Source organism: Budorcas taxicolor, chromosome 18, assembly GCF_023091745.1.
Source record: "Budorcas taxicolor isolate Tak-1 chromosome 18, Takin1.1, whole genome shotgun sequence".
Classification (NCBI taxonomy): Eukaryota; Metazoa; Chordata; class Mammalia; order Artiodactyla; family Bovidae; genus Budorcas; species Budorcas taxicolor.
The window spans coordinates 67,711,902-67,737,904 of record NC_068927.1 but is presented as its reverse complement, the minus strand read 5'-3'; the positions used below and the strand labels follow the sequence as shown (position 1 = coordinate 67,737,904).

General features: G+C 47.0%; 1 protein-coding gene across 4 annotated transcripts; it reads left to right on the top strand.

Annotated features, from left to right (window-relative positions):
* The first annotated feature begins 13,411 nt into the window (after positions 1 to 13,411).
* ZNF329 (zinc finger protein 329) lies at positions 13,412 to 25,505 on the top strand. Of its 4 annotated transcripts, none has more exons than XM_052655631.1 (5): positions 13,412 to 13,476; positions 13,903 to 14,033; positions 16,229 to 16,270; positions 16,464 to 16,594; positions 22,910 to 25,505. In XM_052655631.1, exon 5 carries the CDS (start codon positions 22,930 to 22,932, stop codon positions 24,574 to 24,576), a length of 1,647 nt encoding a protein of 548 aa, XP_052511591.1. In that variant the 5' UTR covers positions 13,412 to 13,476; positions 13,903 to 14,033; positions 16,229 to 16,270; positions 16,464 to 16,594; positions 22,910 to 22,929; the 3' UTR covers positions 24,577 to 25,505. The 4 variants fall into 4 exon arrangements, with proteins under 4 accessions (XP_052511591.1, XP_052511589.1, XP_052511590.1 ...); XM_052655629.1 differs by having other exon boundaries at positions 16,229 to 16,350; XM_052655630.1 differs by having other exon boundaries at positions 16,229 to 16,362.
* The last annotated feature ends 498 nt before the right edge of the window (positions 25,506 to 26,003 follow it).

The window sequence follows — 26,003 nt, the reverse complement described above, 5'->3', positions numbered from 1 at the left end:
TATTTAAGATTGATTCATGAAACTCACTTTAGTACAACTTTTAATAATAAATTGCATGTTCTTTTTCCCATTTAGCAAATTAAGAATGCTATTTAATTTGCTGTAACTTGATTACATTAAAAAACATTTCTGGGGGGGTTTCCTGGTGGTTCAGTGGTTGAGAATCTGCCTGCCAATGCAGGGGACGCAGGTTTGATCCCTGGTCTGGGAAGATCCCAAGTGCCGCAGGGAAACTGAGCCCATGTGCCACACTACTGAAGCCTGCTTGCCTAGCACCTGTGCTCCACAGCAAAAGAAGACACTGCAGTGAGGAGCCGACTCATTGCACCTGGAGAAAGCCTGTGCACAGCAGCAAAGACCCAGCGCAGCCGAAGATAAATAAGTAAATAAACACATTTTTGGATGAATGTTAACTGTTATGTACATAAAATGTCAAAAATGTTACGCATCCTACCTAGATGTCCATCAGCAGACGAATGGATAAGAAAGCTGTGGTACATATACACAGTGGAATATTACTCAGCTATTAAAAGGAATGCATTTGAATCAGTCCTAATGAGGTGGATGAAACGGGGGCCTATTATACAGAGTGAAGTAAGCCAGAAAGAAAAACACCAATACAGTATATTAATGCATACATATGGAATTTAGAAAGATGGTAACGATGACCCTATATGCAAGACAGTGAAAGAGACACAGATGTAAAGAGCAGACTTTTGGACTCTGTGGGAGAAGGCGAGGGTGGGATGATTTGAGAGAATAGCACTGAAACATGTTTATTACCATATGTGAAACAGATCGCCAGTCCAGGTTCGATGCATGAGACAGGGTGCTCAGGGCTGGTACACTGGGATGACCCTGAGGGATGGGATGGGGAAGGAGGTGGGAGTGGGGTTCAGGATGGGAAACGTGCTCACATAGCCGATTCATGTCAAGGTACGGCAAAACCCACCACAATATTGTAAAGTAATTAGCCTCCAATTAAATAAATTAAAAAAAATGTTATGTATCCTGTTTGCATACAGGGCCCCAATCCCTTGTTCAAAACCTTCAGAGCCGGAAGTATTTTGGAATTCATAAGCATTTGAATCCACATGTGACATACCACATGTGACATCCCCCACAGGTCTGGGGCAGCATCTGGGTGTATCTGTAGCAAAATATATAAGGGGTCACAGTAAATTGGAGAAAAATTGTGTAAATAGCTGTGTTGTGCTCAGTCACCTCAGTCGTGTTTGACTCTTCGTGACCGTATGAACTGTAACCCACCAGGCTCCTTTGTCCATGGGGTTCTCCAGGCAAGAATACTGGAGAGAAGTTGACGGTTCCTCCAGGGGATCGTCCCAACCCAGGGATCAAACCTGTGTCTCCTGCATTGCAGGCAGATTCTTTACCCACTGAGCCATTTGGGAAACCCTACACAGCCTTGTTATTTCAGCTGAATTTTGCAGATGCATAATAGGGGAAGAAACTTTTCATTAGAAAAGGTTTTAGAATTGCAGAAAAGGCATTGTGGATCATTTATGAAAATGGCTAGATTAGCAATAATAGTTTCATTCAATTGCAGGGTTTGATTTGCACTTCATCTCTCTTTGTATACTCTATATAGTTTAACAAGCATGTTTATTGAGATACTGAATTGTTGAAATAGTATTCTTTCATACGCTTTTAAAATCAACAGTGCACTACTGGCTGAATAAGAGATATGAAACTATACATTGACCAAGTCACTGTAGCACCTGGTGGCCTCAACAGGTGGATTCAGTCGACTCAACAATGGACCTGTGATTTGGTCTCCACTCATCATTGTCTTAGTTCATCACACAGAGCATCTCAGAGTGTTTCATGTGAAGGGGAACATGAGTTTAAAACTCATTTAAAAAGAGAAGAGGAAGAAAGATGTACATTTTTGTCTTTAAAACATGAGCCTCTAGGACAAACTCAGAGCTTGAGAACTTCAGCTTGGAGAAGCAAGGAATACATCAATCAGCACATTAACTGTAAATTATTAGTGTCATAACTGGTTCCCCAAACAGACTTTGGGGTCGTGACTACTACACATTTGTTCTATGCCCGTTCTCCCCAAGATAAAGGGTGAGTTCAACATCAAGATGATCCAGACTGGGTGTAGCACACGGAGGAAAGGTAAAGAATCTGAGCTCTGAGCAGAGACAGACCACATGCAGCTTCCAGAAGTGATCTGTTTCAAAGAGGAGTGTGGGAAGTCCACAGAAACTGGACAAACCAGTAAGTCGGGTTTGGAATAGGGTGTGTTTGGCCATAAATAACTGAAAATCCAGCTATCATAAACACCGTTTCCTCAAAAATGAACGTCCTGGGACCGGCTAAGCTGCCAGTGTCACCCAGGACCGCACTCTCACTTTCCCTGCTGCTCTCAGTGCAGGAGTGTGTCACCCTTCCTGGCCGCTGGAGGGCAGACAAAGAGGAAGCCAACAACCTGCTTACTGCTAGTCCTTTTGTTATTCAGTTTCTCAGTCGTGTCCCGCTCTGGCAACCCCATGGACTGCAGCATGCCAGGCTCCTCTGTGCATCGCCAACTCCCGGAGCTTGCTCAAGCTCATGTCCATCGAGTCGGTGATGCCATCCAACCATCTCATCTTCTGTCGTCCCCTTCTCCTCCTGCCGTCAATCTTTCCCAGCATCAGGGTCTTTTCCAGGGAGTCAGCTTTTTGCATTAGGTGGCCAAAATATTGGAGCTTCAGCTTCAGGATCGGTCCTTCTAATGAATATTCAGGGTTGATTTCCTTCAAGATTGACTGGTTTGATCTTGCAGTCCAAGGGACTCTCAAGAGTCTTCTCTAGCACCACAGTTTGAAATCATCAATTCTTCATCACTCAGCCTTCTTTATGGTTCTGAATGCCACCAATTTCTACATTTCTCTTTGCCTTAGGAAATTGACCTTTTCCTCTCCAGTGAAAACTGACCGTTCTTCATTCTCTTGCCGGTTCACTCTTCTGTTCAATAACCATGGACTGATGTGCACATCCAAAACAGAAGACCATATCTGCTCTCAGCAACCTTAAGTTTAAGATTTCTGGGTGTTCTTATTATCACAAGTAAGATAGGAAACAGACCTAAGGGCTATAACTACTGGAAAAGAAAATATAAAAATGCCTTTCCAAATAGGTAACAATAAAATACTTGGGCTTCCCACGTAACACTGGTAAAGAATCTGCCAGCCAATGTAGGAGGTGTAAGAGGCTTGGGTTCGATCTCTGGATCAGGAAGATCCCTTGGAGGAAGAAATGGCAACATTCCAGTATTCTTGGCCTGGAAAATTCTACAGACAGAGGAGCCCAGCGGGCTACAGTCCAAGGGGCTGCAAAGAGTCAGACACAACTGAGCATCTGAGCACATTATCGTATGCACAAAATCCAATTGGAGATTAAAAAAAACAAGATTGCAGTCAACGAGGCAATAAGAAATAAAGGTATATGAATCAACACGCATGTAACATACAAAATCTTTACAAACAAATACACTGAAAAGGAGATTCACAGATGAAGCATAAAGACAAATGTCTGGGATTAATTTGTTGGGAAATGCAAGGAATCTACAGAAAGATACGTTTCTGGAAAGAATTACAAGTAAAATTGTATAAATGAAGATGAATATCATGCTCCAGGTTGGGAAGGCCGACTATAAATCGCAGACCATCACTGGGCTGAATACAAGAGCAAGTGGGATTACAGGACCACAGTGGGTGCTCTGGGCGCCTGGCTCCTGGACTAGGCTCTATGCTTCTTTCCTCTTGACAATGTGATGGAACTCACCACCATCCTCACTGGGAAACTACTTGGATTCAAATTCATTTTCTCTAAGAAATGCCCCCAGAAAGTACAAGTGCCAAAAAATTCTTTTCTTTCCTGTAAATTTAGACTTCAAAGCCATCAACAGCATGCAGTAATAATCATACAACTTTTCTCATGTGTGTGGTGATGGCTGCACGGGTTTCATCTTGTTCAGCAAGTTGGCGCAGTTTTTTAAAATTGAAGTGTATGGCTTTTTTCAAGCACTTTTTTTTTTTCATCCAGAGAGGACTCCTGTAACCCACTATGAAGACTCAAGGGGATACTGCGCCCACGTCTGTGTGTGTAACTTGATGAATCCACCATAGGCCCTTGGTCCCGTGTATTATCACTTCATATCCTTGGAGCCTGCAATGTCTATTTGTGTCCTCTGTGGCCCCTTGGCAGTGCCTCTGAGACTGCAGCTGAGGTAGCTTGGCCCATCTTGCTTACCACAGTGAGTCTCAGCTCCTTGTGGTGTGTCCACCTCCTGAGAAAGGACTCTGAGTCAGGTAAGCAGGGGTCAGCCTGAGCCTGTACAACCTGATTACCTGGGATGACTTCTTCTAGGAGTCCCTAAGCGGCTTCCCAGGTGGCGCTAGTGGTAAAGAATCCACTTGCCAGAGCTGGAGATGTAAGAGATATGGGTTCGATCCCTGGGTCGGGAAGATCCCCTGGCATGGGAAATGGCAACTCATTCTTGCCTGGGAAGTTCCCTGGACAGATGAGTTTGGCGGACTAGTCCATGGGGCTGCAAAGGGTCGGACACAACGGAGCACAGCAGCGTGAGCCAAGTCTGTCGCTAAACTGGCTCAGCATGACTAAATGAGATTGGAGAGCAGCAGTTGGTTGGGAACAAGAAGGAGTTATTGTGCAAGATGGATTTTTTTTGGCCACAAGTTGCAGAATGTGCCACCATACATTATCTTACATCGCATGCAGTCCAGAGGCAAGAGCCCCCAGGGGGGGTTGCAGGCACTCTCCATCACCTGCTCATCGGTCCTCAGTATATTGTCTTGGTTTTTTTGGAGGTTCCTGTTCTCATGGTCTCAAGGTGGTGGTTTCATGCATCGCTTGAAGCCATACAACATTTGGCCGAAGATATTGGCACCAGGGAGTGTTTGTTTCCTTTGACACTGTAACAAATTGCCACAAATTTTGTGGCTTGAAACAGCAAAAATGTATCATCCCACAGCTGTGAAGATCAGAAGCGAAAATAGACCTTTCCAGGCAAAATAAACATGTTGGCAGTGCTGCCTTCTTTGGAGTCTGTAGGGGAGAACCAGCTTCTTCGCCTTTTCCAGCTTCTAGAGACTTCCTGCCAGTGGTGTCAGTTCAGTTCAGTTCAGTCGCTCAATTGTGTCCGACTCTGCAACCCCATGAATCGCAGCATGCCAGGCCTCCCTGTCCATCACCAACTCCCAGAGTTCACTAAGACTCACGTCCATTGTGTCAGTGATGCCATCCAGCCATCTCATCCTGGGTCGTCCCCTTCTCCTCCTGCCCCCAATCCCTCCCAGCATCAAAGTCTTTTCCAATGAGTCAACTCTTCGCATGAGGTGGCCAAAGTACTGGAGCTTCAGCTTTAGCATCATTCCCTCCAAAGAAATCCCAGGGCTGATCTCCTTCAGAATGGACTGGTTGGATCTCCTTGCAGTCCAAGGGACTCTCAAGAGTCTTCTCCAACACCACAGTTCAAAAGCATCAATTCTTTGGCGCTCAGCCTTCTTCACAGTCCAACTCTCACATCCATACATGACCACAGGAAAAACCATAGCCTTGACTAGACGGACCTTAGTCGGCAAAATAATGTCTCTGCTTTTGAATATGCTATCTAGGTTGGTCATAACTTTTCTTCCAAGGAGTAAGCGTCTTTTAATTTCATGGCTGCAGTCACCATCTGCAGTGATTTTGGAGCTCAAAAAAATAAAGTCTGACACTGTTTCCACTGTTTCTCCATCTGTTACCCATGGAGAGATGGGACCGGATGCCATGATCTTCGTTTCTGAATGTTATTGAGCTTTAAGCCGACTTTTTCGCTCTCCTCTTTTACTTTCATCAAGAGGCTTTTTAGTTCCTCTTCACTTTCTGCCATAAGGGTGGTGTCATCTGCATATCTGAGGTTATTGATATTTCTCCCAGCAATCTTGGTTCCAGCTTGTGTTTCTTCCAGTCCAGCGTTTCTCATGATGTACTCTGCGTATAAGTTAAATAAGCAGGGTGACAATATACAGCCTTGACGTACTCCTTTTCCTATTTGGAACCAGTCCGTTGTTCCATGTCCAGTTCTAACTGTTGCTTCCTGGCCTGCATACAGATTTCTTAAGAGGCAAGTTAGGTGGTCTGGTATTCCCAACTCTTTCAGAATTTTCCACAGTGTATTGTGATCCACACAGTCAAAGGCTTTGGCATAGTCAATAAAGCAGAAATAGATGTTTTTCTGGAACTCTCTTGCTTTTTCCATGATCCAGCGGATGTTGGCAATTTGATCTCTGGTTCCTCTGCCTTTTCTAAAACCAGCTTGAACATCAGGAAGTTCACGGTTCACATATTGCTGAAGCCTGGCTTGGAGAATTTTGAGCCATACTTTCCTAGTGTGTGAGATGAGTGCAATTGTGCGGTAGTTTGAGCATTCTTTGGCATTGCCTTTCTTTGGGATTGGAATGAAAACTGACCTTTTCCAGTCCTGTGGCCACTGCTGAGTTTTCCAAATACGCTGGCATATTGAGTGCAGCACTTTCACAGCATCATCTTTCAGGATTTGAAATAGCTCTACTGGAATTCCATCACCTCCACCTGCTTTGTTCATAGTGATGCTTCCTAAGGCCCACTTGACTTCACATTCCAGGATGTCTGGCCCTCGATGAGTAATCACACCATCGTGATTATCCGGGTCATGAAGATCTTTTCTGTACAGTTCTTCTGTGTATTCTTGCCATCTCTTCTTAATATCTTCTGCTTCTGTTAGGCCCATACCATTTCTGTCCTTTATCGAGCCCATCTTTGCATGAAATGTTCCCTTGGTATCTCTAATTTTCTTGAAGAGAGCTCTAGTCTTTCCCATTCTGTTCTTTTCCTCTATTTCTTTGCGTTGATCGCTGAAGAAGGCTTTCTTATCTCTCCTTGCTGTTCTTTGGAACTCTGCATTCAGATGCGTCTATCTTTCCTGTTCTCCTTGGCTTTTCGCCTCTTCTTTTCACAGCTATTTGTAAGTGGTGTAGCATCTATAAGTCTCTCTCTGACTCTGACCTCTGCTTCATCATCACATTGCCTCCACTGACTCTGATTCTCCTGCTTCTTTTCTTTTTTTCTCTTTTTTTTTGAAGATAATTGGAGGGTTCTTTCTTTTTTTCTATATTTGCTGCATTGGGTCTTCGTTGCCACATGCGGGATCTTCCTGCCATCATTCAGCATCTTTCACTGCAACGTACAGATTCTCAACTGTGGCACGCAGGCACTGGTGCATGCGGCTTCAGGAGCTGTGATTTGTCGGCTTCGTTGCTCCGCGGCGTGTGCGATCTTATTCCCCAACCAAGGATCAAACCTGCGTTCCCTGCGTTGACAGGCAGATTCTTAACCACTAGACCACCAGGGAAGCCCCTCTCCTGCTGCTTCTTAAACAAGGACAACTGCGATTACATCGGCCCCAAGATAATCTCATCTCAAGGCCATAAAACTTAATTGCACCTGCAAAGCACTCTTTGCCCTGCAATGTAACAGTCACTGGCTCCAGCTATTAGGGTGTGAACAGCTTTGAGGAGCTATTCCCTGCCGACCACAAGGAAGGAATTCGTTATCTTCTCGAGCCCTCTTTCCATAGACTTTCTCAGGCCCCGTTGGCTAGGGTTGACGCACGTGTCCATGTCCTGCCTCTGATAAAAGCTGGAAAAGGGTGGCTCATGTGTTGGCATCTGGAGCTGACCTCTTCTCAGCGGTGGGCACAAAAGTCAGCTTGGAGGAAACTCATCTGCCCCAGAACCCTCTCCTCCAGTTGGGTTGTAGGGCCGTGTGCCCCTGGAGAGCAGCTGGTGCTGGAAAATGCCGGACTTGCTAGCAGCAGAAATCTGGACCACATCTTGTCCGTTGTAAATAATGCTGCAGTGAACATGAGGGGTGCATGTGTCTTTTCAAATTAGTGTTTTTATTTTCTTCGGATAAATACCCAGGAATAGACTTGCTGGAACATATGGTGTTTCGATTATTTTTTATTTATTTTTTTGTCCATGCCAAGTGGCTTATGGGATATTAGTTTCCCAACCAGGGATTGAACCCGGACCGTGGCAGTGAAAGCGCTGAATCCTAACCAGTGGACCACCAGGAAGTCCCCTAATTTAATTTTCCGAGGCACCGCTATGCCGTTTTCCACAGTGCCTGCACTGATTTACATCCCCAGCCACAGTGGATGAGTGTTCCCTTTTCTCTGCGTCTTTGCCAACACTTACTATTTGCTGTCTTTCTGATAACAGTCATTCTGACAAGTGTGAGATGACATCTTGTGCTCTGCTTTTCACTTCCCTGGTGACTCATGATGCTGAACATCTTTTCAGGTGCCTGTTAACCATCTGTTTGTCTTTGGATAAATGTCCATTCAAATTCTCTGCCCTTTTTAGTTTGTCTTTTCCTTTTTAAAATTGTGTTTATTTACTTGTTTTTGGCTGCACTGGGTCTTCTCTGGGGCACAAGGGCTTCTCTCTTGTGTAGCCTGTGGGCTGCAGAGCACATGGGTATGTCTGTTTAGCCCTGCCTGGATGCTGGCTGTGCCCCTGGAAACACGAAGATGCAGGCAACTCTTTATGATTCCTCTCTTAAACTTAGTAGTAGAATGCCAAATGTGAAACAGTCATGAGTTAGTATAAAACTCTGTAATTTGTCCGATGTGACAGGACTATGCAAGAAAGAAATGGATGGCATATTTTTCAGCCCTCTTCTGTGATTAGCATAAAATTGCACGTATATTAATCCCTGTGATGCTGAAGGATCCGTGGTCTCTGCCTGACACTCAATGGGATGGCTCTCTGGCTTTTATACAATAGAAAAAATGGGGTGTCGCCACTGGTAACATTTACATTGTATTATCTATCACGTCATTTCCATGAGGCATTGTCCCTGAGGCCTAGACCCTAAGGCCCACTAAATGATGTTTCTGCAGCAAATCGAGGGCACATATGGAGCGTAACTGCTCAGATTGCACCGTCCGTGCCTATGGGGAGCTACAAGCGCACAGTCGCATTACAGTCAGGGCTTCCGTTGTGGCTCAGCGGTAGAGAACCCACCTGCCAGTGCAGGAGACTCGGATTTGATCCCTGGGTCAGGAAGATCCCCTGGAGGAGAAAATGGCAACTGGCTCCAGTATTCTTGCCTGGAGAATCAAATGGACAGAGGAGCCTGGCTACAATCCATGGGGTCACAAAGAGTTGAACATGACTTAGTGATTAAACAACAACAGCCTATTTGTGGGTCAAAGATAACTCGTGGATTCTGCCTCCTTTTTCGTTTCTTTATCGAATTTCATTCACATCGAATGAAATTCCAAGCAACAGCTTTTCCATATTGATTATGTTCAGTGAGTTTCTCTAATCTCTATGAGTTTCCTGGTGTCAAACGACATGAAAGCCATAATCGAAAGTCAGCCAGCCTTGCTTCTACCCTGTTCTCCAGTGTGAGGCCTCTTGTGCTGGATAAAGAGAGAGCACCTCCCGAACGTTCTTCTGCACTGTGTACTTGTATGGGGTTTTCCCAGTATGAGTCCTCTGATGTCGCAGCATAGTGCTGAGCTGTGTTTAAAGCCTTTCCCACAACGCATATATCCACAGGGTTCTCTCCAGTGCGTTTGCTGTGATGTTGAGTCAAGGAGAAGAGCGTGAAACCTTTTCCTGGATGAGTGTGTTGTAGGGTTTCTTCCCAGACCCTTGTAACACAGAGCAGTCACTCCTTGAAAATAATGTCTTGAATTCACTGCAAATATGAACTATCTCATAAGTATAACTTCTCTCATACACAATAATGGATAGTTTGTGCCTGTATATTTATAGGATTTTTCTCCTGTATAAGTTCTAAAATGTACTGAAAGGCAATCTTTCTCCTACGCTCACATGTTTGTAAGATGTGTCTCCTGAGAGAATGTGTTCGTGGTTTTAAGGGCTGAGCTCTGTTCATATTTCTGTAGTCTCGATATATTTGTATGACTTCTTCGATGTCACTGAATAGAGGAAGAAGGAAGGACAGTCCTAATTAACTTTTCCCCCAAATGTACTATTCTTGCTCCCATTGTCTTGAAACAGTGTTTCCTCGGGGGCCAAGTGTCCACCTCTCTCTCCTGGGTCTCCTACAGCTACTGGAAGCGAGCCTTGTTCCTAGTCTCTGCCAAATGTGGAGGGATGTCTTTCATCCTTCATGAATCTTTCTGTTCTCAAGCAGCACATGATTCTAGGAGAAATGCTCTGCTTTCTGGTTAACTCTTTGCTTTTGAATTGGGTTTCCCGACCTGGAAAAAAATGTAAGTGCTCAGTGCTCAGTCGCGTCTGACTCTTTGCGACCATATGGACTGTAGCCCACCAGGCTCCTCTGTCCATGGGATTTCCCAGGCAAGAATACTGGAGTAGGTTGCCACTTCCTCCTCCAGGGGCTCTTCCTGACCCAGGGATTGAACCCACGTCTCTTGTGTGTCTCCTGCATTGGCAGGTGGATTCTTTACCACTGCACCACCCATATGCAAATAGAGACATTTATGTATAAAGAAGGTTGAGTGCTGAAGAATTGGTGCTTTTGAACTGTGGTGTTGGAAAAGACTCTTGAGAGCCCCTTTGACTGCAAGGAGATCAAACCAGTCTATCCTAAAGGAAATCAGTCCTGAATATTCATTGGAAGGACTGATGCTGAAGCTGAAACTCCAATACTTTGGCCACCTGATGCGAAGAACTGACTCATTTGAAAAGACCCTGATGCTGGGAAAGATTGAAGGCAGGAGGAGAAGGGGACCACAGAGGATGAGATGGTTTGATGGCATCACCAACTCGATGGACATGAGTTTGAGTAAGCTCTGGGAGTTGGTGATGAACAGGGAAGCTTGATGTGCTGCAGTCCACGGGGTCGCAAAGAGTCAGACATGCCTGAGCGACTGAACTGAACTGATGTATATTACACACACACAAACACACATACACATACATATATGTCACATATATATGCCTCCCCACCTGCACAGGGATACATTGCAAGTCACTAGCAACACGTCAGGACATGTAATCCTTCAGGAAAGGCAGTGAAAATTTGGGACCAACAATTGAACTAACTAATTTTCAGCCAATGAATGTTCATTAAGTACCTAGTATCTGCCAGGTAGAAGAAAGGTTAGAAGAAGGAATGAACTGAGCATGTATCTGGTGGAAACATACTCCAGGCAAGGGGGAACAGCATGTGCAAAGGCCCTGAGGTGGAAGCGTATTGTGCATGTGAGCACCAGGGAGAGGACCGGTGTGGCTGCAGCTGAGGCAGAAAGAAAGGTGTGGATGATGAGCTCAGGCAGGCAACTGAGCTGACCTGGCCACCTCTCAGGCTACAGTATGGACTTTCCCCACTGAGAGAGCGGCAGCCCTTGAAACTTCTGAGCAAAGGAGGCAGGTGGCAGGAGAACCGTCTGGCTGCTCTGGGGAAATTGAGTTGGGAACAAGGACAGCAGGGAGGCTGCCGACAGGATCACTGTAAGAGATGCCGGCTGTCGGGCAGGCAGAGACAGCTGCATTCTGGGTGGGGGTCAGCAAGATGCTGGCAGAACATGCTGTCCAGTCACAGGTAGGATCTGACTTAGGCGAATCCAGACACCAGTGAAGACTTGGCCTGCGCCAGGCAACGAGTGGAAACGCTAGGAGCCCAGACAGGTAGCACGGTGAGAGGAGTTGGAATTGAGGGCAGCACTGGCATTTGGTTTGGCACCAAACTTACGGTTACCAAAGGGGGAAGAGAGGGAGGCAGGGATGCATTAGGAATATGGGATTAGCAGATTCAAACTGCAATGTATAAAATGGATAAGCACCAAGGATCTACTGTATAGCACAGGGAACTGAAGTCAGTGTCTTATAATAACCTGTTGAGAGAAGGAATCTGAAAAAAATCACCGAATCACTTTGGTTTTCACCTGAAACTAAGGGCGTCCCAGATGGAGCCAGCGGGAAAGAACCCGCCGGCCGATGCAGGAGACCCAGAGGCCTAGCGTGTGGGCACTCTTCACCCCCTTCTGATGTCTCCGTCAGAAGCTTCCTCTGTCCTTCACGGTAGTAAGACTTCTGCCACACAAAGTTCTGACTGTCTGAAGCCTGGTCCCTGGTCCCGAAGCTAAATCTTTGTCTTCGGATATCACGAATCCAACATCGTTCACCGTAAACTATCATCCTGATCCCTGAGTCAGATGCTCTGGAGGAGGGCATGGCAACCCACTCCAGTATTCTTGCCTAGAGAATCCCATGGACAGAGGAGCCTGGCAGGCTACAGTCCATGGGGTCGCAAAGAGTCGAACACAAATGAAGTGACTCAGCAGGCACGCACACATGAAACTAAGGCAATATTGTAAATAAGTTGTATTTCAATTAAAAAAAAACCTACAATCACCAATATGAAGGCAAAAAGGTATAAATATTGGGCGAGATTCTTTGAGAATTGTTTCCTTAACCTTGACTTTAGCTGTGTAGGGATGGAGCCTGGTCTAGGCCTCCCAGACATGTCCTGCCTGGGCTTACTCTGAGGGTCAACCCCCCCCCCCCCCCCACACACACACACATTCATGCTGGAAGAATAGCAATTTATTATTTTTTGTATATACACGAATGATTTTTTTTGGATTGTTTTATACACATACACAAAACTGCGATCTTTTCAAAGCATACTTTCTGCTTGTTATATTATTTTTGAATGGTGATTTTTTCCACAGCACATACATTCATTCGCAGTCCTAATCCATCAAAAAATCCTCAACTCATTGTCACATCAAATCCAAAAATGCGTAGCTTCTGTTTAGATTTCTAAGTAAATAACGGTACTGCTAATTGATACTGAGTTGCCCTCATCTGAATCTGAACATATTGTTCTTAAAAACAACAAACGAGGGATGGCATAGAATTATTTCGGCAATCTGCGCAGGACACAAAAATAGGGCCGCACAATAATGATGTTCTCGGATGAAAGCCGTAGGCGAAAACAAATGTCGGGGGACCCACACTGATCGCCATAAATGACCGAGTTAGTAGATGCGGCGACCGCACAGCTCTGCGCCAATGCACTTCTCTGAAGCCCCGGGCTGCAGAAGCCCGGGGCTGGACGCGAAGGCTGGGCGCAGGGCCGGCAGAGGCAGCCCGGAACGCGGGGCCGGCCCCGGCGCGGGGAGCGAGAGGCGCGGGTGTCCGCGGCGCGCGGGGCGGGGGCCGCGCACTTCCGGCCCCGCCGCGCGCACGCCCGCTGGCGGGAGCGTGGCCGCCGCGGGCGCCGGCGCCGCCGACCTGCCGAGGGGGCGTCCGCCGCGCCGCTCGCCGCTTGGCGCCGCGGCTGGGGCGGGGGCGGCGCGCCGGCGGCAGTGAGCACGGCCGCGCGTGTGCAGACGCCCGTCTCCCGCGGGGAGGACGCCCCGGCTTCTGCGAGCGAGGACGCCCCCGGCGCGTGTGGACGCCCCCTCGCCTGGTGAGGACGCCCCCGCCATTTCCCGTCGCCGGGCCCGGCGGTTCGGCGCTCGGGAGGAGCCGGCCGGCCCTTCGGCAGGGACCGTCTTGCCCCTGCCTGCTCGGCGTCCGAGCCCGGCTGCTGGGCGACCCCCAGGCCCGCCGCCCTTCCCCGGCCAGGGCTCGGGCGAGCCGGTGTGGGCATCGGTAGGAGTCGGGCCACGGTGGCCCCACTGCGCCCACGGACGGTGCGGCTTCCCACCGCCCGGCGGACCAGCCGGGGTCAGGCCACCCGTGTCTCAGCAGCTAAGAGCTGCAAAGTCAGGTCTTGCCGGGGTTCTCAGTGGAAACCGCGTTTTCCCTCCTGTTAGTGGCCTTTTCGCTTTCCTCTCCCTTGACTCGTTGTTGTTGTTGTAATATTTGTTTATTTGGCTGCTCTGGGTCTTAGTTGTGGCATGTGGAGTCTAGTTACGGGACCGGGGCCGACAGCTGAGCCCCCTGCTTTGGGAGAGTGAAGTCTCAGCCACTGGACCACCAGGGAGCTCCTCTTTCTGAGCTCTGCTTCACCAGGAGGTTAGGGTAAGTTTTTCTGCAGAGCGTGAAGTGAGTTACTCGTACGTCCTTATTCTAATCCATTAACATCTGCTCTGCCCGCCGTGTGCCCCATATTTGTTCCCTTTGTCCACCCTTTCAGCTCCACTGATCTTTCTGTGTTGTTGCTCCGTTGCTAAGTCGTGTCTGACTTTGTGACCCCATGGACTACAGGGCACCAGGCTTCCCTGTCCTTCAGTGTCTCCCAGAGTTTGCTCAAGAATCTTTTGGGGATACGTTCAAAATAAATGACAGATGATTATTATTACTTACCCCCTCAAACACCTCACTGTGCTTAACATCAATTAGAGTTCAGTATTGCTCTTTACGTTTTGGAGGGGAAACTGACTTACAGTGAAATGCACCACTCGATGAGTTGTGACAAATGTGATTCCAACTTTTATCCAAATTACCATTACCCCCAAAGATCCTTTCAGTTCAGTTCAGTCAGTCGTGTCTGACTCTTTGCCGCCCCATGGACTGCAGCACACCAGGCTGTCCATCACCAACTCCAGGAGCTTGCTCAAACTCATGCCCATCGAGTCAGTGATGCCATCCAGCCACCTCAGCCTCTGTTGTCCCCTTCTCCTCCTGCCCTCTATCTTTCCCAGCATAAGGGTCTTTTCCAATGAGTCATTTCTTTGCATCAGATGGCTAAAGTATTGGAACTGCAGCTTCAGTGTCCGTCCTTCCAATGAATACTCTGTACTGATCTCCTTGCAGTCCAAGGGACTCTCAAGAGTCTTCTCCAAAACCACAGTTCAAAAGCATCAGTTCTTCAGTGCTCAGCTTCCTGTTATAGTCCAGCTCTCACATCCATACGTGACTACTGGAAAAACCATAGTTTTGACTATATGGACCTTTGTCGGCAAAGTAATGTCTCTGCTTTTGAATATGCTGTCTAGGTTGGTCATAGCTTTTCTTTCAAGGAGGAAGTGTCTTTTAATTTCATGGCTGCAGTCACTGTCCACAGTGATTTTGGAGCCCAAGAAAATGAAGACTGTCACTGTTTTCATTGTTTCCCCATGTATTTTCCCTGAAGTGATGGGACCAGATGCCGTGATCTTAGTATTTTGAATGTTGAGTTTTAAGCCAGCTTTTTTACTCTCCTCTTTCGCTTTCATCAAGAGGCTCTTTAGTTCTTCACTTTCTGCTGTAAGGGTGGTGTCGTTTGCACATCTGAGGTTATTGATATTTCTCCTGGCAATCCTGATTCCAGCTGTGCTTCATCCAGCCCGACATTTCTCATGATGTGCTCTGCATATAAGTTAAATAGGCAGGGTGACAATATACAGCCTTGACATACTCCTGTATCTTTTGTCAGTTAAAAAAGTTTAAGGACTTGGGTTGTAAAAACGTGTTTCAATGCCAAGCTTTTTAGTGTTTCCCACCCACAGCCAGGTAACTTTTCCCCCTTCTGTTGCTTGTCTCTCTCTCCTACCCGACTTTTTATTTTGAAAAGTTTTGCGCTTACAGAAGTGTTGCAGGAATAGTCCAGTGAACGCGTGTAGAGCCGTCCAGACGCTCAGTCATTAGCACTTGGCCTCCTTAGCTTACCTTCCTCTGCTCCCTGCCTCACACGCACACACTGTGCTGTGCCGTGCCTAGTCGCTCAGTCCTGCCTGGCTCTCGCGGCCCCATGGACTGCAGCCTGCCGGAGGCCTCTGGCCATGTGATTCTCCAGGCGGGAGTATTGGAGTGCGTTGCCATGCCCTCCTCCGGGCGATCTTCCCAACCTAGAGAGGGAACCCACGTCTGCCTCATTGCAGGTGGATTCTTTACTGTCCAAACACATAAAGGCACACTCTTTTTTGTATTTTACAGACAACCCGAGAAGATGAAAGGTCTGTTACTCACAGGATGAGACTTATTTTGGGAGAGCAGGACAGGCTTCCTAAAGCGATCCAAAAAATCAAGAGAGACCACGCAAAAGCTTGCTAGGCTTTATTCATTTATTAGTGAGAAGCTTGTGGGATCAGTTAGGGATTGACCCCCAGGTCCTCGGCATTGAAAGTGCAGAGTCCTACTCACTGGACCATCATTGAAGTCTTTCTCTGGGCTTTTATAGTGATTAGAGAATGGAATTGGGATGATGGTGGCCTTGCATTGATTGGGGCTTGGATGGTTTGAACTTCCTGCCAACTGCGAGGAGAAAGCACTTTGCTCTCTCTTTTCTTTTTCAGGCTTCTTGTTCGTTCGCCTAGTTTGCAGAAGGAGAACGGGCGGTAGGTGGTGATGAGGATGGGAGTTGAAAGCTGCCAGCAGTCAGTCATCAGAAATGAAGTCAGACTGTTGATCACAATTGGTACTCCGATGGGTAACTTTATTAGGACAGGGCTAACATTAGTGGCAAACAGTTTATTTTTGTTAAAGAATGTATCATTTGAACAAGTAAACATTATCATGTTTGGTCCACAGAGATGTCAGGAACCATGCAGATGGCATCAGACAGCTGAAGTCTGGCAACCTCTGATGTCAAACATCCAGTCGTCGGGGTTAAATGAATTCCTCTGCAGGGTCATAGAGACTGGGGGAAAAGCCCTTCAGAGGTGAGTACCTGGGAATGGAATTCTCCATGAGCTTTATTTATTTCTTTATTTTTTACTTTACACTATCGTATGGAATTCTCCATAAGCTTTAAATCTCAAGGTACCAGAAACATGCCCAGTGGAGTCTGGACCAGTAATTCTGACTCCCAGCAGTTTCAGTACCTGCTTTTTTTTTCTTTAATAATTGTATTAAAGTATAATTCACATACCATAGAATACACCCTCTTAAGATACACAGTTCAGTGCTTTTTAGTAAATTCACTAAGTTGTGCATCCATTACCAATATCAGTTTTAGAATATTTTCATCATCCTCTGAAAGGAAATGCACGTTAAGCATTAGCTCTCACTTCCCATTTGCTCCCTTCCTCTCAGGCCTAGGCAAGCACTACCCTACTTTCTGCCTCTGAATTTGCCTATTCTAGACATTTCACACTGATGGTCATACAATGTGTAATCTGTTGTTTTGGCTTCTTTCACTTAACAGTGTTTTCTAGGTTTATCCACATGGTAACGTGTTAGTACTTGGTTCATTTTTATAGATGAATAATATTCCATTGTATGAATATATTAAATTTTTTATCCATCCATCAGATGATAGCCATCTAAGTTGCTTTCATAGAATAATGCTTCTGTGAACATTCACATACAAGTTTTGTGGGGTTTTTTTTTGTGGACATATGTCTTCATTTCTCTTAGATAACCTAGGAGGGGAACTAATTGTAGCCATCCTCGGGGGTGTGAAATGGTATCTCGATGTGGTCTTGATTTATAATTCCCTGATGGTTAATGGAAGGGATTGGGGGCAGGAGAAGAAGGGGACGACCGAGGGTGAGATGGCTGGATGGCATCACGGACTCGATGGATGTGAGTCTGAGTGAACTCCGGGAGTTGGTGATGGACAGGGAGGCCTGGCATGCTGCGATTCATGGGGTTGCAAAGGGTTGGACACGACTGAGCGACTGAACTGAACTGAACGGATGGTTAATGATATTAAGCTTCTTTTCATTGTGCTTGTTGGCTGTTTGTAGATCTTCTTCGTTACACTATCTATCTGGATCTTTTGCCCATTTATGAAATGGGTTATTGATCTTTTTATTATTGAATTGTAAGTATAGTTTATTCTGGATACCAGTGCCTTATCAAGTATATGATTTTCAAATATTTTATCCAGTCTCATGGGTTGTGTTTTTAACTTTCTTAGTAACACTCTTTGAAGCACAAACAGTCTTAATTTTGATTAGTCCATTTTATCTCCTGTGTCACTTGTGCTTTTGGTGTTATATTTAGGTTTCTGAAGATTTATGCCTGTGTTTTTAAGAGTTTTATTGTTTTGGCTTGTATATTTATGCTTATGATGCATTTTGACTTAATTTTTCTGTAATGTTCACTCTTTAAGATCGATAGTTGCAATGTGCCTTTTACCATCCTGGAAAGAATTCTATGGATAATATTAAAAATCCATATAATTTTAAAAAGTAAATGTAAAGAATCAATAAAAGGCATTTGTATTAAAAATGTATTTCTGTATTTAAATGCTTGGCACAGGTACCTATAGGAAGAAGTCTGGTGCTGGAGATTATGGGTTTGGGTTAAGAGAAATAGGACAGTCAGAACTCGTCGTCCTCAGTGAAACTGAATGCGGGGAGGTGTGACTGGATCCTGCTGGAACCTGAGTGTTGTGGGTGGATCCAGACCAGGTGTATTAAATAGGAAGGGAGGAACGTACCTTGGTGGAAGCAGGTTCTAAGAACCTCACTCAGCTAAGGCAACTCAGGCTGTCTGGATGGTCTGGGCTGACAGGTGTGGGACCCATCACCCCCTCCACTGTAACCTGCAGCAACATCAGGGTGATTTGTTGCAGAAAACAGCTCTCCAGACAGAGCTGAAGTCTCAGCATGTGCTGGGGCACCGTTCAGTGTAAAAAACCTTAACGACCACCTTCTTTGGTGGCCATGGGGAAGAGAAGGCTAGGGGAAACTAGTCATGCTGGGGCTCCAGAGAAGTGGTTGTGAATATCGGAGGTCAGGTCAGAGGAAAAGTGTATGTGTGTGGAGGAAACAGAGAACTCCCCAAATTTGTGAAGAGCATGAGGATGAATTTTTTACCACATAATTTTTGTATCATTGTACTGCCAAAAATAGCAATACACGGATATGTATGAGGGTAATAATAGATTTTAAAAACAACCTTAATTAATGAAATTCAGTTCAGCTCCTTCATTAATTACCCTAATTTAATACTGTCGCCCTGAAGTTTGTCTTAATGTCCTCCTATATACTTGAGATAATTTGTTCTGTTTGCAGTAACCGCCAGGGCACTTCTCACCACCTCGGCGATTGAACCCAGGCCCACGGCAGTTAAAGCACTGAGTCCTAGCCACTGGACTGCCAGGGAGCTCCCAGTTCTTGTCTGTCTGTTTCCAGATTGGCCACACTAGTAGGTGTAAAGTGGCATCTCACTGTGGTTTTGATTAGCATTTCGCTAATGACCAGTGCTGTTGAGCATCTTTTCATGTGCTTACTGGCCATGTGTGGGTCATCTTTGGAGAAATATCCATTCAGATCCTTTGCCTATTTAAGAAATTTGGGTTGTCCTGTTATTATTGGGCTGTCAGAATTTTTTTTAATACCTTCTACAAGTCCTGTATCAGATTCATGCATTGTAAACATTTCCTCTGATTTGGTAGCTTGTCTTTTTCCTTGCTTAGTGCTATGTAAATCTCATTTCAATAGAGGAAGTGTTTATTATAGATAAAATGGACATTGCTTTTGCTCCTCAAGGCCTGTTGCCTTCCACACTTCCACACAGTCGTGATCATAGCTTTGGTAGGCATGTTGCCAGGGCATTTTAATATTTTTACTTCGAGAATATTTTGTGTGTCAAAATTTTCACTAAGTGATATCGTCTTATATATGATGACATCTATCTGACTTACCTCATTTCTTTTAAGTGCACACACTCATCCTCCCCTTAAACACATGTAGGGAGGTGCTCTCCATCTCTTGTTTCCACAGGACAGCTGTAGGACACCCAGGCTCCAGTCTAATCAGAAGGCCAATTTGGAAACATGCAGCCTTAAAATACTTTATCAGTTTATTGACATAAGGTAAAGGGGTCTACTGCTTTAATCTGAGAGCATTTTGATGATGAGTTTGGGTGAGATTTGTTCAGATTACTTTAGTTATTTATTGAGATGGGGTGTAGGGAGTGTCTTCTATGTTGATCTGAAAATGTGGGGAATCTTATCAGTTCAGTTCAGTCGCTCAGTCGTGTCCGACTCTTTGCGACCCCATGAACCACAGCACGCCAGGCCTCCCTGTCCATCACCAGCTCCCGGAGTTTACCCAAATTCATGTCCATTGAGTCAGTGATGCCATCTAACCATCTCATCCTCTGTCGCCCCCTTCTCCTCCTGCCTTCAATCTTTCCCAACATCAGGGTCTTTTCAAATGAGTCAACTCTTCGCATCAGGTGGCCAAAATATTAGAGTTTCAGCTTCAGCATCAGTCCTTCCAATGAACACCCAGGACTGATTTCCTTTAGGATGGACTGGTTGGATCTCCTTGCAGTTCAAGGGACTCTCAAGAGTCTTCTCCAACACCACAGTATAGAAGCATCAATTCTTTGGCACTCAGCTTTCTTTATGGTCCATCTCTCACATCCATACGTGACCACTGGAAAAACCACAGCCTTGACTAGACGGACCTTTGTTGACAAAGTAATATCTCTGCTTTTTAATATACTATCTAGGTTGATCATTACTTTCCTTCCAAGGAGTAAGCGTCTTTTAATTTCATGGCTGCAATCACCATCTGCAGTGATTTTGGAGCCCCCAAAAATAAAGTCTGATGCTGTTTCCACTGTTTCCCTATCTAATTGCCATGAAGTGATGGGACCGAATGCCATGATCTTTGTTTTCTGAATGTTGAGCTTTAAGCCAACTTTTCCACTCTCCTCTTGGGTGTAGGGGGAGTCTTCTGTGTTGATCTGAAAATGTGGGGAATCATATCAGTAGATATTCTAATGTTTCACAGTCCTTGCTTTCCTGGGATAAATCCAACGTTGCCATTTTGGTAACTTTTTTCTCTTTCTTCATTAAATCCCCGTTTTATGATGACTATCACCTTGTATGGCTTCTTATTTTTTAATGATTATATTCTTGTCAAAAATGGTTTCATTAGTTGTTTCATGTAACAGACTCTTGCTCTTCTTCACCTTCTTGGATGTTTACTTGTTTCTGTAATTTTTGCTTTTGCCTTCCTGATCACCTTCCTACCACCTCCTGTTGGTTTTCTGTGTAGCTCCTTAAATTTGAACAATGATCTCACTAACTTGCAGCCTTCTCTTTAAAATATAAGCATTAGGGAATTCTTTGGCGGTCTGGTGGTTAGGACTTTGCGCTTTCATTGCTGAGGGCACAGGTGCAGTCCCTGGTTGGGGAACTAAGATCCTGCAAGCAGTGCAGCTCGGCCACAAACAAACAAACAGACAAACCCACCTCAGCCCTCTCCCCAGATGCCCAAGCATTAAAGACCGACATTTTCTGCCGAGGAGCTACTTTAGCTGCGTCTTCCTTTGCCACGTGTTTTGAGCTGCGTCGTCATCAGTTGCTCGGTACTCTGTTTTCTAAGTCAGTGCTTGCTAATTTTCATCAGGATTTCTATTTGATCTGTGGATTACTGAGAAACAAGTTTTCACTCTTCCAAATAAAGAGGGTTTTTAAAAACTTAATTATTTTGTTGTGTATTTGGTGCTCATTCTGTTACTGTATTTTTTTCCCCCTTAACTTTAAACTTTTTATTTTGTACTGGGATATAGTTGATTAACAATGTTGTGGTATAATAATTTCAGGTGAACAGCGAAGAGACTCAGCTGTACATATACATGTATCCAGTCTACCCCAAGCCCTGCTCCCACCCAGGCCGCCACATCTTCTATTACTGGTTTTTAACTTGACTACATGTGTAGTCAAAAGACTGTGGTCTGGCCTTTGTTGAGCCTGTTCTTTGGCCTGGTCTATGGCCAGCGTAGCGTATGTTCCACTTGTGGGAAGCCTTTGGCTCTGATTGTTGGCAGTGGTCCTTCATGCAGCTGTGTGACCAGGCTGACTAATTACATTCTCATGCGTGTCTGTATTCAGTCTTTCTGTATTTCCATTTCTGAAGGAGGCCCTTTAAACCCACCCAGTATGGTTATATTTGCTGACCTTGCTGTGTGTTTGCAGGCAAAATGTTAACGTAGACTGTTACAGAGCCCTGTTGTCATCTTTGAGGTTCGTTGTTGGTTAGCAAAGAACCAACAGTTGGTTGGTTGGTTTGGTTTGGGCTCTGTTTGGAGAGCATATGTCTGCTCGAAACTTTGGTTTTGTCTTCTGTGTTGCTTTGCTTTTGGCGTCTGTTACAAACACGTTGTTTTAACACAGTCTGACACAGTGTCTTTATCTTACCCGTCAGAGTCATTTATTGTCATTGGTGATGTCCTGTTTTATACTTTCTATTCTAATGCGTCCTTTCTGAAGTCTCACCCTTGCCACCTTCTTCTGGATCAATCTGTGTGTTTTGTTTGTCTTTATCTTTTCCTCCTCTAATAGGATTTTTCCAAGGCAACACTGTTGACCTCTGGGTCTGGTCACTCTGTTGTGAAGGGCTGTCTTGTGTTTTCAAGGGTGTTCAGCAGCATCCCTAGTTTCCAGTGGCATCTGCTCCCCAGTCGTGTCAACCAGAGCTGTCCCCAGATGGTGCCTGGTGTCTTTTGGGGGTTGAGAACCACTGTTCTGTGGACTTGGAAGTTTTACAGGGAGGTTGATGACAGATTTCGGAATGTCAGAACTTTCAGGAAAGTAGGCCCGTGCTCTGTCCAGTCTGTAAAGGCAGAGCTCTGACCACAGAGGTGGGTTGAGGACTGCCTGTTCAGTGCTGAGACCATTGTTGGGTGTTGCTCTGGAATATGTGCTGACCGCTGGTGGGGAAGGGTCACGGGGACAAGCACAGAGTGGCTGAGACGGTGCTCCCGGGTGAGCGGTGACACGGCCCCTGGTCTGCCGTGCCTCAGACTAGGCCTCTTGGTGATCATCACCCCCAGCACCGTTCCTCCTGTCTGGTCTCTGGGAAGCGGGAAATGCCACGTGGTTCTTCTTGAACTTGCTCTTGGCCCTGTCCTTGACTTTCGTTGTTTCTCCGCCTTGTTCATATATGAATTTCAAAAAGAAAACAAGTGAAAAGACAAACACACCCCCGGCCTGTCACCGTTTTCATTCCTCTTCTAGACTCAGCTTCGTGTACTTAAGTCTGTCTTTTTCACTCTTTACTTTCCAGCCCGGGACGCAAGATTGAAAATGACAGCTCGGAATGTGCCTGAGGAAGGACTGTCCTGTGACGTGGAGATGGAGGCATTCGTGAGAGAGGCTCCTCGTCTCTCCACTCCAGGGCCCAGCTGGGACTCTGAGAACCCAGAGGGACGTTTGAGGCGATCAGCCTTAACTCAGGAGGAGCCAGGGGCCCGGGAGGCAGCTCCTGAGCATCCTGGGTTTGGGAAGCATTTGAGCGTGAGCGCAGATCTTCCACAACGTCAGAGAGTTCCTGCAACAAATGGTTTCCGGGCACGTGGCTCAGATGTTAGAAGTCTGGGTTGTGACCCAGCTCCACATGCTGGTCAGAAGAGCTACGCAGCTAAGAGAGCGGGTGACAGGGACTCCTGTGGGAAAGCCTTCAGCCGTTCCATGGAAGTGACTCAGTTTGGAAGAACTCAGACCCGAGAGAAGCCCTATAGATACGCTGACAGTGTTAAGTCTCTCAACCACTTTACCCCTCTTGGCCAACAGAAAATCATGACCCGAGGGAAGAAACTGTGTGAGGGTGAGGACTTTGGGGACCTTTTCACCCTGAGTCCGTCTCCTAGTGAAAGCCGGAGTGGCAGTCCTGGAGAGAAGTTGTATAAATGCGCCGAATGCGGCAAGTGCTTCAAGCGGAACTCTTCTCTTGTCCTGCATCACCGAACCCACACTGGGGAGAAGCCTTACGCCTGTGATGAGTGTGGAAAGTCCTTCAGCAAGAACTACAACCTGATCGTGCACCAAAGGATCCATACAGGAGAGAAGCCCTACAAGTGCAGCAGGTGCGGGAAGGCCTTCAGTGACGGGTCGGCTCTGACGCAGCACCAGAGAACCCACACCGGGGAGAGGCCTTACGAGTGTCCGGAATGTGGGAAGACCTTCAACCGAAACTCGTCCCTGATCCTCCATCAGAGGACTCACACGGGGGAGAAGCCATACCGATGCAACGAGTGTGGGAAGCCTTTCACGGACATCTCCCACCTCACCGTGCACCTCAGGATCCACACTGGCGAGAAGCCCTACGAGTGCAGCAGATGTGGGAAAGCCTTCCGAGACGGCTCATACCTCACCCAGCATGAGAGGACTCACACGGGAGAGAAGCCCTTTGAGTGCACAGAGTGCGGGAAGGCCTTCAACCGCAACTCCCACCTCGCAGTGCATCAGAAGATCCACTCCGGGGAGAAGCCCTTCGAGTGCACGGAGTGCGGGAAGGCTTTCATCGAGAGCGCGTACCTCATCCGGCACCAGCGGACGCACACTGGCGAGAAGCCCTACGGCTGCGACCAGTGCCAGAAGCTGTTCAGGAACATCGCTGGCCTCATCCGGCACCAGCGGACGCACACTGGCGAGAAGCCCTACGAGTGTAGTCAGTGCGGCCGGGCCTTCAGGGACAGCTCCTGTCTGACCAAGCACAGGAGGATCCACACCCGGGAGACGCCATACCAGTGCCCAGAGTGCGGCAAGCCCTTCAGGCAGAACTCTCACCTGGCGGCGCACCGGAGACTCCACAGCAGGGAGGGCCCCAGCCTCTGTCCCCAGCGTGGGAAGACGTGCCGGAGGGGCTCCGCCCTCATCCGACACCAGAGCTCACACCCCGGCAAGCAGCCCGTGGGCGCTGAGGGAACATGGGCCACGCTCTCTCCCGACTGACTGGCTCTCAGGCACCTTCGAGTGGGAGGAGGGCCTCCAGGCGTGGCTCCTCCCTGTCAGGGGAAAGCGCTTCTCTGAGCCCTGCAGCGAATCGACAGACGTGAGATGTTCCCTGGCCACACTGTTCCGTCTGCAGGTTCGGGAACGCCTGGAGAGAATACAGGTGGTGATAGGCGTGGCCAAGGCTTCATGGGTGACTCCCCTGTACCACGTGTGACAGCGCACCTGCGTGACAGTGCGCACACTGGAGTGAAGCCTGCGCTCCCCTGGAGGAGCCGCCTGCCCGAATGTTGGGATCCTGGAACTGCAAGGCTCTTCTGTAATCAGGGTGAGGGGTCCGTGACAGGGAGTGTTTGCCTCGCGGTCAGTAGGCAGACTCCTGCTAGAGCCCAGTGAGGGGGACTGTTGGCTGGAGCCCTTACATGCTTTATCTGCATCAGCAAAAGCCTACACACCACTGCACCCTGCGGCGACTGCAGAGTTACAGCAGACTGCTGTTTGAATGGATTCCCACGTTACTGTCCTGCCAGGTGCTGGGGACTTGTTTCAGCAGGGGCAGCTGGGTGAGGAAGTTGCTTGTGAATGAACAATGATGTTTCTTCCAAGAGGAGACTGAGTAGATTCCTCCAAGAGGGAAGGGGCTGCTGCTCAGAAACGCGAGGCATTGCTTTAGTTGTTGAGCCAAGCAGACAGAAAACACTGAGTTGGCATGTTTGTATTGTCACCCCTCATTGTTCACTTGGGACACTCCTGATTTGTGCAGCCATGCCGAATCATGATAATAAAGATTTTGTTGTATTGAAAATGCTTATAATATGGTCAGCAACTGAAAGCATAAAATAGACTTGCATAGCTGCAGCCACGTAAAGGCACACACACGTACAGGTGTAGGTTGGAAGTTGATCACAGAGAAATAAACATGGTTTTTCTAAGGGACTGTTGACTGTGTGTGATTCTTCCTCCATCACAAATCATGTGGTGGTGGTTCAATAATTGGTTGAGAAGTGAAAAGGTGGGGTTTCCTTGGACCGTTTTCAGACCAGAAGTGCCTGGATCAGGGTCTCAGGGCAGTTTATGTAAGAATGGATGGGGGAATGGAGGAGGGGTATCCAGGGGGAACCCCTGCCCCCCATGGATGGGAGCGTCCAGGCATAATCTGCTCTGGGTTTAGCATCCACAGCTCTGGGCATGAGGATAATTTCTCTTGTCAGAACCTGGAGGATGAGAGGGTGTTCCCGTGGAAGATGGGAGTAGGCCACAGAGAGGTCTAGGAGGACCTGGGGCTTCCTTCCTAGGCTGAGCAGCACTGTGACCTGCTGCCACTGGTCAGGGTGGCCTCAGAGCCCCGGGTGGTTCTCGTCGGGGGGAAGGCCACTGAGGTAATTAAGGCTGTGAGATGATAAATCTGCATTATATTAAGCTGCTGG

Bases quoted from the DNA above. Each gene is read 5' to 3' on its own strand.
- ZNF329 (XM_052655631.1), top strand. From the start codon at position 22,930: ATGACAGCTCGGAATGTGCCTGAGGAAGGACTGTCCTGTGACGTGGAG.